At 37.6% G+C, this 12018-nt stretch overlaps 1 protein-coding gene across 4 annotated transcripts in view; it reads left to right on the top strand.

Annotated features, from left to right (window-relative positions):
• NUP153 (nucleoporin 153) overlaps positions 1–12018 on the top strand; it is a 62858-nt gene that overhangs the window by 19436 nt on the left and 31404 nt on the right. For 2 of the 4 annotated variants that reach the window (XM_037893112.2, XM_037893114.2), the window contains exons 2-8: positions 4913–5129; positions 7109–7357; positions 8724–8863; positions 8946–9074; positions 11276–11392; positions 11522–11566; positions 11657–11710. In XM_037893112.2, coding sequence (XP_037749040.1) covers positions 4913–5129; positions 7109–7357; positions 8724–8863; positions 8946–9074; positions 11276–11392; positions 11522–11566; positions 11657–11710 — 951 coding nt within the window. The remainder of the gene's footprint in view (positions 1–4912; positions 5130–7108; positions 7358–8723; positions 8864–8945; positions 9075–11275; positions 11393–11521; positions 11567–11656; positions 11711–12018) is intronic. The other 2 variants (XM_037893113.2, XM_043540079.1) reach the window with 2 other exon arrangements.

The raw sequence follows: 12018 nt of genomic DNA, 5'->3' as shown, positions 1-12018 counted from the left end.
TGACAAGAAAAAGGAAAATCCTGAGAACTTGGCTGGATGTGAACATTTACAGCCTGATAAAGATGCTTATTGGTGGCTAATTTCCACTTGTTATTTACATTAGTGAGTGTATACCTTTGGCTATTTGAAGGTATGATCTGAACTTCATGCATAGTCTTTTAGCTTCATTAAGTTCATTAAGGCAAATTGCAATTTTGCAGCTGATCTTTAATGCTGTTGGCTTGAAATCTAATCAGTTTTTTTAAAGAAAAGAATTGAATGTAGTTTCATATAACACACTTGCTCTGGATTCCCTTACTACTTGTTGTGGTTTTTCAAACACGCTTTCTTCTTTTAAATTTTTTTTTCTTTCCTATTGCTGTGTGAAAGGCCAATGCAAATAGGTGAAACTGTCACATGCATAAAGTAGTTTCATGGTATATCTACATTTAGAGACACTGTACACCCAGCTACCAGGGGTATAAATGGCAATGTAGTTGGTGAGGCACAGCTTAGATGAGTAGAGTGACCTACATGCCTAACCCTAGGGCAAGAGTTCTCAACCCTTTTCTTTTCTGAGGCCCCCCCAACATGCTATAAAAACTTCACTGCCCAGCTGTGCCACAACAATATTTTTCTGCATATAAAAGCCAGGACCGGTGCTAGGGGGTAGCAGGCAGGGCAGTTGCCTGGGGTCCCACACCACAGGGGCCCCGCAAAGCTAAGTTGCTTAGTCTTCAGCTTCAGGCCCATGTGGCAGGGCTCGGGGTCCTGGGCTGCAGTCCTGCATGATGGGGCTTTGGCTTGCTGCCCTGAACCCTAGCAAGTCTAACGCCAGTCAGGCTTCCCGGACCCCCTGAAACCTGCTCACAGCCCCCAGGGGGCCCCGGACCCCTGGTTGAGAACCACTGCCTTAGGGTATATACCCTACATGGCTCTCTACGTGCCCAAGCAGTGCTTCCTGGATCTATACCACTACTTTTAGCAGTGTAGCGTCCTACCATCTCCTTGTTGCCGGAGCCTTTCCCCACCACGATGAAAGACTTCGGCAGTAAGGGAAGGTTCCGGAAGGGGGAAGGCAGTGGGGAAACGTTCCAACAGCTCTTCCCTGCCAGAGGCTTTCCCTATTGCTTCCTGCCACCACAGCCTTTCACAGTAGTGAGTGTGGATGCAGCAGGCCTTTCACTGTAGTCTGTAGTTACATGTACCCTACACACTACCACCAGTGTAGACAAGGTCTCAGATGCAGAAAGTAAGCTAAAGGACCGGAAGGATTATTTTAAAATAAAGTTGGGGAATGAAATTGTGACATAAACAGTTTGCACATTTATTTGTTTTATATACTTCTTATTTCTGCTTGTGATTCCTTTTGAAGAGTGGATATTTAAACCCCCCTCCCCACTGAATTATAACATTCATTTATACTGGTTACAGCTGCTAGTCAAATCTTCATCCTAGGTAGAGGCTTGACTTGATTTCAGAGTTGCATCTTTGTATGTATTAAATAGCCATCAAAATTACTTTTAAATAATCAGCCAAAACTGTAGGTGCTACCACCTCTTCTAGATAGTACTAGTTTTATTTTTTTAATAGCGTTAAGAACATAAGAATGGCCATACTGGGTCAGAACAATTGTCCATCTAGCCCAGTATCCTGTCTTCTGACAGTAAGCAGAACCAGATGCAGAATGTAGATAATTGAAGATTTGTACTGTATGTTTTCAAATATTTGTTTTTCAACTGCCTATCTTATTTCCAGGATTCCATGTTTCTATGATTTGTAGTGTTTTCCTACTGTTTACACTGGAATGAGAATAAGATGTAAATGAATTTAAACTGGTCAAACTGTTATTATTACTAACAATAGCATATGAAACTGCTGTAACGTGTGAGAAATTATCTAATTCAATAGCAGTCTGCCATAGGGCTAAATAAATATAATGCCTATACAGGATAGTTTGTGATTTGCCCAAAGTCACACAGGAAGCCTGTGGCCAAGCCAGGAATTTAGTCCATGTCTCTGACATTCCCTTCCAGTGTCCGATGCACTGAACCATCCTTCCTACCCTGAACAAGGGGATAAATTTTCTTAGTCAAATTACAAAAAATAATTTAAAAAAATCAACAAATGGGATCTTATAGGAAGGCCAGGTTAAGGTGTTGGCACTGTAGACATGTGCCTAGGGCTGCAGCTTCTGGAAAGAAAGCTTTAATATAAAATAAAAGTTCTGTTCCTAGCCCTTGTGGTTGTGACAGAAAACTTGAAAACATGACCAGGATATAACCCATACAGTAATGTCTGCCTGAGTCCACAGACAATATCTGATGGTAGCTTTGAGGTGTGAACTGGCACAACACATTTTAATGGTGTTAATTCTGAAATCCACTGTTCTGGTTGGCTCCCACCAACGCCACTCTGGGAGGTGCCTCGCTGCTGCTATTCAATTATGACAGAACAAAAGTCATCTGTAATGTCTTTTCTTCCTCAGTTTAAGTAGTTTGAATCTTCAGTTTACTCATTTGATCATGTTTATATATAATCTTCTACAGTGAAGTCCACATAGTTTAGTTTTGTTTGCTTTTGAAGCATTGAGGAACAACATTCATAATGTCCTGCCACAAGTCTATTGATTTTGATGTAGTAGAAACAGAACTTGAACTGACAGTTTTGCATTTTTTTAAGTCCTCTGAAATTCCAGTTTCAAATTACTGCTTCAGTGACATAACCTGACATGCAATGAACAGTTCTGTAGTGTTTTCTTATATATTGTGTTACATTTATTTTTCCTTCAAATTGGAAAGAAATGATTCAGTGGACTGCGTAACTAGATCATGATTAAATCTGTTTCGTTGTGTGATTTGGGTACAGTCAACTATCCCTGTAGGGAAGCTGAGGTTTAGTGTTTGTACGGTACAAGATGCCAAGTGCTATCTTAGTAGTAAGTATGGATTACATATTGTGTACATTTGTGTGTCTATTGTGATCTTTATGATGCTATTTGTAAAGGAGATTCCGTATTTAAACAAGGAAAGCTAGAATGACCCCACTTTCTTTCAGATCAACCAGCTGTAGAACTTTTTCTGCAGAAAAAAGCCATCCAAGCTGGTTACGCAAGCCTTTTTCATTTTTTTTTTTTTTTAACTTCCATCACAAGTGTTTATATGAACTTATTTGAAAGACTTTTTTGTTAGAAAGTCTCTGATTTCAGTCTGTGAATAACTTTTATTCTAGAAAGTTGAGTACAGCAAGGTTCTTGTTCTGTCTATTAGGAAAGAAAAGTTACATAATTACCTAGAAACCTAGACCCAGGTTCAGTAAGGTAGTTAAGAATGAGCCTAACTTTAAGCACTTGTGTTGTCCCATTTACTTTAAATAGGACTGCTCAAGTTCTTAGTTAAGTATATGCTTAAGTAGTCCTATTTAAAGTTAGAGGGACTACTTAGGTGCTAAGAGTTAGCATATACTTATGCATCTTGCTGAATCAGGGGGGTTGAAGAGCATGACTAGTGGATGGAATTGACTGGAGTGCTGACATTGAAGTGTTTTGAAATTGAACTTTTTACAGAGGGTCTGAACACTTTGAAGGTGTTTGTAGTATCTGATATAGTGATTCTATATAAATCTGCAAAAAGAAAAGGAGTACTTGTGGCACCTTAGAGACTAACCAATTTATTTGAGCATAAGCTTTCGTGAGCTACAGCTCACTTCATCGGATGCATCAGAGACTAACCAGTTTATTTGAGCATAAGCTTTCGTGAGCTACAGCTACGAATTTTTCTCATTCTAGGGTATTTCTCATTCTAACTGTAATAGAGTTGAAAGCTGTTGATCGATACTTCAAATGGATGATTAACGTTTAGTGATTACCAAATGGTGTCTAAATAATGATTCGACATGCCTGAAGTAAAAGGAACAGTAGGAATCAAGTGATGTGTAGACAGAAGTAATGAAATCATAATCTTCTAAAGTAAAATATAAACCTTGCCAAGAATTATTAAATGGAAAACAAAAGCATTTGTGTATTTTAAAAAGTGCAAAAAATTAGGTTTTGGGGGTTCTTGAAGATTAAATGTGTCATTGAGTGAAACTTAACCAAGGTAGAAGAGCAGAACACTAATTATTTTGACAGTCCCACATAGATACATTCTTGATGCCATAGATGCTATTGAAATGTAGCCACGTTTCTTCCAACTAAGTTTCAACAGCAACTTAGTTCAAGAGCACACTGTCTTCAGCCCTCAAAACTTAATGACCGATTGATGACTCTCTTTCAATAACACTAATATAACAATGATAAATCAGCATTGATTACTCACTCATGTTAACAGTTCATCAGAGGATACAGATATCTGTTCAAAGCATAGTATTTTATAGATTTTGATACAAGTAGTCAATGTTTAAAGTGCCATGAGCAAAAAATCATGAGGCTCATGGTTTGTTGGAAGTAGCTTGATGTCACTGTAGATGTTGACTAAGGGTTTCTTTGCACATATAGTTGTTCCTGATTAACTCCACATAGGGACACATTTATTCTAGCAAAAGAATATTCACATATGGCATTAATCAGGAGCAACTCCACGTGTAGACAAGCACTAAGAGAAGGGGTAGGAAGAAGGTCTTCTTACAAACTGGAGGAAGAATGTAGCTTAGTGACCTGTCTCTTGAAGTTCAATCAGAGTTTTGAGAATTAGGTGAGAGAAGGGCATCAGGGAGATTAAAAACTCTGATGCAGGGAAATTGTCCAATGAATAGTCTTCTTATTTGTCCTCGAGGAATATAATACTTTCTTTAAGGGTTTGAACTTCTTGTCTGTTGTATTCATTTTCTCAGCAGCTCTTGCCTGACATGTCTTTAGTATCTGCGTAATGTTGTATGTCAAAATATATTTTTGAGTTCATGCTTGTGGTTAAATATAAGCACTTTCTTTTTCAAGCAGGGAATCATTAGTAGAGTTACAGAATCAGTGAAGAATATCGTACCAGGGTGGTTACAAAGGTATTTCAATAAAAGTGAAGATGAATGTGTAGATGCAAGCGAACCTACAAGCCAGCAGGAAACTCCAGTAAACTACCATCATGGTTATGCAGATGATGACACCCCAGTGTTTGATGGGAGAGTCACTCCTGAGTCAACAAGAATTAATTTAGAAGGTATGTGGGAGTTTGCAATCAAAACTGTAGCCAGTTAGTTGAATAATCTTTATTCATAAATTTACATTTCCGAATTAATTATAACTTAAGAGAAATTGGAAGGAAAAACGATTTTACAAATTCTGACACAAATGTTTTAATAACTTTTTTCAATTTTAAGTGCAAATGTGTCATTTGAAACATTGTCTTCCTGTGTTCTCTGAGGGGTGTCCTATAGGGAATTATATGTCAATGAGTTTCATATAATCCATTAAATAGCTGTTAAATGGTCATGATTTGTACTCAGAAGTAAGCTGGATTGTTTATAAACAAAAGAGCTCTAGATGAAAAACTCTTATCCCATTACCATAGAAACATTCATTATGTTTCTAGATACTGATGAGCAGTCTAGAATGAGTGGAAGATACCCTCCTCGGAGTCCTGACTTTTAAATCAGGCTCCTTTGATCAGTAATACAGGTGGTAAATTCAGGTTAGTTCTTAATTACCTTAAAATTAGGATACCTATAAACATGACAAAGTTGGCAGGACATGGCAATAGTTTCTTAAATTTGCAGTGCAGGACTATCCAGATACTCCCATCTGTGAGCATGTATTAAAAATGTTTGCTGGGTGGCGATCACCAAAACTGCTAGCCTGGGTAAGGAGGTCATTTGTGTGCATCTATCATTATATGACTGTCAAATTGGAGAAGGTTAGTTGCCTCTGCTAGCAACACCATTTGAAGAAGACTTTAAGGGCAAATAAGAAAATTTACAGCACTCGCAGTCCTTGACTAGAGAGCAAGTTTTCATAAAGGAATAGGGGATGTCTTCAGGACAGAGGAACACATACTGTCTTGGGTTGAGAAGTACTTACAGGACTTCTCAGCAAGGACAACCACACAGCAGATTTACTCAAACAACTCCAAAGGATTAGGAATAACACTACTGTCCAGAACTTTGATCAGTTATGATACAAATGAGGAATGCCACAGATAAATCTTAATGACTTGAGAACAGAAAAAACAAACTCCATATAATCAGCTTTCAGGAACCATTGACCTGAAGCACAGATGCTCTCTCCCAAGCTGGACCTTTAGCCTGGTGTATATAATTCCTCTCAAGATGTTGTCATAAAAATCTGCTGGAGATTGGGCAGACTGGTTAGTGACCGCACCATGATTCTGGACACTGAGCTAATCCATAGATGCTGATATTAATAGCATTTGCTTTCCTAGAACGTCTGAGGAAGGCCTCAGGCTCCTTTTAGATAAAATATACTTTAATAGCCATCTCCTTTGCACAAGAACTATAAGAACTAATCCACCAATAGCCTTTCAGACCTTTTGATTTATTTGAGAAGTTGCTACTATAGGGTGGCATCACTTTCACACAAACCAAGAGGTTTGTATCCTCTCTCTGTATGCTAAAATCCCAGCAATAACTGATGGCAGGGACACAACATTTTTCATTTGTAGGGGGAGCCAGTACAATTAAAATTTAGAGAAGATACCAAAAAAAGTACCTTTATTGCATATAATCAAGTGACTATTAATACTTTCTATCTAATAGAGATTGTATTAATTAGGTGAATTGTCTAATGTCTGAATCTCATCATTTTCTTCATACGTGCATTTTGTAAATTTTGCATATATTTTGTGTGATGAAAGACTCTATTTGAGAGCAATTGGACATGGGGACAACATTAGGGCTGCTAAGGAAACCTTGACACTGAATTTCCTCACTTCTTTGTAGTTTAAAATTTTGTTTAATGTTGCAGTAGGTTAAGTATTTGCATGTAGTGCTGCTGCTGTCATCAGACAGTTAAATGAAACCCTGTATGGGTGAGGAAGAAGTTAAATTTGGCTTATCTCTATTTTTGTACTTGACACATGGCAGTAGAGTGACTGTTGATAGAAAACAGCTCTTGATTTCTGTGTGGTTGTACACTCACCTTGCGTAATAGAATGCTAATTGTGTTTTTTTAATTCCTCTTTAGAACCGTCCACAAGTAGATCTGCATTAAACTTCTCAGATGTATTAACAAGACCCTCTCTTCATCGGAGTCATTTGAATTGCACCATGTTGGATTCCCCATCACCACATTGTCAGCCCTCCACATCCTCTGCATTTGCAATTGGCAGTTCTGGACTCTCCCTTGTAAAAGAAATCAAAGATTCTACCTCTCAGCATGATGATGATAACATCTCAACTACTAGTGGCTTCTCCTCTAGAGCATCTGATAAAGGTAACTTTCATTTTACTACGGTCATATCTGCCTTATATGATGATCGTGTTTCACAACATGAATAAATTGAGTTTGTTTCATATGCCATCTGTCATCTTAGTAAATACAAAATTTGTTAGTGCCAATTACTTAGATGTATATCTTCTGGTATTTAAGAATTTAACTTTGTTTAAGTATCTGAAATATTACATCACATTGTAATTTTTAGACGAGTGTTCTGAAAAATGCTGTTATGAGACTAGGATGTCTCAGGACTTGGTGCTGGAACACAAAGCCTTTCACCTAGGTTATACTCATATCTAAGTTGAGGTAGTAGTGACTGACAGCTCGTTGTACTCATGAAATTGGGTGGTGGTCTCAATCAGTTTAATTTTAAATGGATGTTCATATCAAAATCACCAATGTAATTCAGCATTGAATGGCAATGGAAACCCTGAAAATGGGCTGGGGTGTTCTGCAGGTCAGAGTTGAGGCATACGGTCAGGGTCATGTGGGGAGACTTGCACTGCTTGTGCTTTATCTGTTTTGTGGACAGAGGACTTCACTTTTCAATACTGACAAGTCTGTCACATTTCATGAATACTACATTCACTAAGGAAAAACATTCTCAAGATTTTAAAGTAAAAATTTTAAGTTTTGGACTGACACCTTTGGATACTGAGATCCTTTATCTTCAGAATAAGTGCTGGACAGCACAGGCAGCCATATTGCAGGTCTCCTCGTACTGTGCATCAACCATTGCTCTCCCCCTTTCTGGAGGAGCTATCCTTGGTGAGGATAGTTGTTTCCATGCTGTTGCGATTCTTGGCCTACCTGAATTTGCCGGTAAGAATGCTGGTGGTTTCTATGGACTATTTGATAGTAATGGGAATAAGAGCATTATCTCATTTCAGATGGATAACTAAACAGTTACCAGATTTATGAATGAGTCATTTCTGACCTGGGCTAGTCTTGAACCATTGACCTACGTGTGAAGGATTTATAGTCTGATTACCAATCCCCATGTGTTATAGTCTCCTCCTGTCTTCGTCAGAAAGAAGAAATACCGTTTTATAGTAAATCCATCAGTATTCAGTTCTGTTTAGTTCCTTGAATTTCCATTCTAAGGGCTAGTTGTGTATACACTTTTGAGAACAAAGCCTGGGTTCAGGGATGATGTTGGTGCTCCTACTCTTTGAAGCAGATTATATTGCCATAATACATAATATTAGTTTGTTTAAAGAACCCTGAAACACTGGGGTAGAATAGTGCAGGATTAAATATTCGATTTTATTATGTCTCTCCTTAATGCTGTTTTATATCCAATTTTCTTGTGTATTAACTAACTTACAATATAATTTACACACACCATGTGTCCTTTTGTCAGATATAGCAATTTCAAAAAATACATCAGTACCACCTCTCTGGTCCACAGAGGCTGAACGATCTCATTCTCTCACACAACATTCTGCTACCAGCTCTAAAAAACCTGCATTCAACTTATCTGCTTTTGGAGCCCTATCCCCTGTGAGTACTACACAATATAAATTCTAATCACATTAGTTTTGTCTCCATTTTGCTAACTACCTGTTAATATTTCTCTCTGCAGTCACTTGGTAATGCTTCTGTCCTTAAGACAAGCCAGCTTGGGGATTCTCCATTTTACCCTGGAAAAACCACTTATGGTGGTGCAGCAGCAGCAGCAAGGCAATCTAAAATACGAATTACTCCTTATCAGGTAAGAGAAACCATTGGTTATATGGGCAGGGGAGAGCAGTTGAAATGTAAAATGAAAATTTTGTCTTGAAAATGTGCATCAAGATAGATCAAAAACTTACTTTGTTATCAAATACTTCAGTAGTAGACACTATACTATTATAGGTTTCAGAGTAGCATCCGTGTTAGTTAGTGATATCACTGACATTCAGTAATGGGGGAGGAAACTGTCAAATGTAGAAGTCTTCAACCAGGAAAGCTTCCAATCTTAAAGGTAAATTTCATGAGCGTATTCACCTGTGGGACTACTGGTGATGAATAGTTGCTTATTAAACTGATTTTGAATTTAAAAACTGTTGTAGAGCAACCATTGCTTCTCCAGTGTGCATACACACTCTTGTGCAGTTTTTGTTTCAGCAGCCAGCCACTAAAAGGAGTGTTGTAACCATGTTGATTCCAGGAGAGTCACGAGGTGGGTGAGGTAATAGCTCTTAGCGGAGCAAATTCTGTTGGTGAAAACTCAAACTCTGTAGCTTGAAAATTGTCTTTCACCAACAAAAGTTGGTCCAATAAGAAATGTTACCTCACCCACCTTGTCTCACTGGAGCAGTGGTACTCAATCCTTGGCTCTCATGGAGACCTGTGCTTCTCTTGTTCTTCCGGATGTAAACCAGAGTAAGTGAAACATTGAATACAGGTTTCCATGATGAATTCCATGCATCCTAATCTCTGCTGAGTAGAATAGTAAAGGGTCAGTGCCTTGTTTGTGTAATAACAGTCTGGCCTTAGGAATGTTGTAGAAATGATCAGTGAAAATTACAAATAGTACAATGCTGTTTGTTGTCTGAGAGACAGGGACAAGCTGTATTATAATACAGTTATACTTTATCATGCATCTTTAAATTGGAAAACTTGTATTATAGAAGAAACAGTAGTGATTGCTTTAAAGTTGCATAACAATTTATATATAATTTACGCATGCTTCACTATACACATAGTATATATGTGTATATAATGTGTGTGTAAAACATCATGTAACCTTAACTACAGCAGGAACAGATGTTCGTGCCTTTTTGAAAGTTTTCATATTTAAAGTGACATACTACTTAACAAACAACGTAGTTTTGCTGACCTTTATTCTTCTACCCAGCAGAGATTAGGATACAATCCTAAGTGCAATGTCAAGATAGACACTATAACACAATCCATTTAAACATATACATAATCTGAATGGACGTACATGGCACTTTACAAAGATACAACTCTTAAAGACAGATAATGTCTTATAGACTAAGACCATGTCTAATATCATAAATGCTATAAACAGCCAAAAAAATTGATTGCAATTTTTCAAAAATCAGTTTTAAAAAATAAACATAATTGGGCCTGGGGAAGGGGAACTAAAATGGCAAGCTTCCTTTGAAGGAGGGAATAAGCTCAAATCCTGCCCATGCTATTTGCTGTGGATTACAGCCAGTATTACTGGCTGCTTGTACCCTCTATGCTTTGCTTCCTGCCTGCACATAGCAGCAGTGTGATGCACAGCATTTGTCTGTGATTACACAGGGGCAACATAGGATGCCAACAATAAATTAGTATTCAAGGAAGCTTTCCGAGTATTCTTCCTTTTGACCTTTGTAGCTTCTCTTTTATAGTTATATTTGATATGTATTGTTGTAAATATAAAGGTTTCACTTCTTTACAAAGAAGTTACAAGGCACTGTAGTAGCAAAATATAAACTCTGAAAATAATTAAAAAGAGAAACTACAAATTGGAATTCCTAATCATGATGTAAACTGATTAAGATGATTCATTATACGGTCATGTAAATCTGACTTCTCTTGCTTACTCAAAGTACATTCTTCAGAAGTGACTTGCAATGAGACTTTACTTACTTTTTCTTTCCTGCCCTTTTTCAAAAAAGATAGCAGGCCCATTATTTTTTTTCTTTTTCAGCCTTTTACATTTTGATTAAAAGAATATGAATTGAAGTGATTTAAGACGTCACTTTGTCCCACACCCATCTTTCAGGCACATGGCGGGGACAATCCAACTCTTGCTGTGAAGCCAGTAGACTCCCATTTTCTTCAGTAGGTCCTCATTGAGCTCATTCCCCACATCTCTTCTAAAATATTGGGATCCAACCCATTTTTGTCCCAAAACAAATAAATATATGAATGTTGAAGTCCAACATTTTAACATTTATCATGCTAACTTTTCAGACACCAGTCAGAAGACAAATGAAAGCTAAGCAAGCAAATGTGCAATCCTATGGAGTGACAAGTTCCACAGCGCGGCGCATCTTGCAGTCTCTGGAGAAGATGTCAAGTCCTTTAGCAGTAAATGGCTCTCATTTTACTCTATTGTGTTTCAGTGCAAGAGCATGTAACACATTCTAAACTTACCTGCACCATATTGGTGAAAACTTTCTGAATATAGTTTAACTTACTGTAATATTTATTTGACAGGATGCTAAAAGGATTCCATCTTCTGTTGCTTCTCCATTGTCTTCTGTAAGTTTGTCTCTAAACTGTCTTCTCTTTTGTTTCATGCCAATGTCATTGTAAAGAATTTTCCTCTAACGTGTGGCTTTTTCCTTACAGCCTGTGGACAGGAGCATGCTGGATATTACTCGCTTCCATTCAAAGAGAAAACAGGTAAGGATTCACTGATACCCAGGTAGTTTTATCAATTTAATTAAAATATTCATTAATTTTAAGTACTGTGAAGTTTCTGCAAACCTATAGCAGGCCCATTATTTTTTTCTTTTTCAGCCTTTTACATTTTGATTAAAAGGATATGAATTGAAGTGGTATACAGTGTAGTGTATACAAGCAATAGGATATTAACTCACATAATATTAAAATTATATTTTGTTTGGGTTATTAATGACAAAAAATGTTCTCTTGTATACACTATATCTGGGAGGGCTGGGACGGTTATCCACGCCACTTCTGGGGCAGGC

Source organism: Chelonia mydas, chromosome 2 (assembly GCF_015237465.2).
Source record: "Chelonia mydas isolate rCheMyd1 chromosome 2, rCheMyd1.pri.v2, whole genome shotgun sequence".
NCBI lineage: Eukaryota > Metazoa > Chordata > Testudines > Cheloniidae > Chelonia > Chelonia mydas.
The sequence above is the reverse complement of the archived record's forward strand: the minus strand, read 5'-3'. Positions and strand labels throughout refer to the sequence as shown.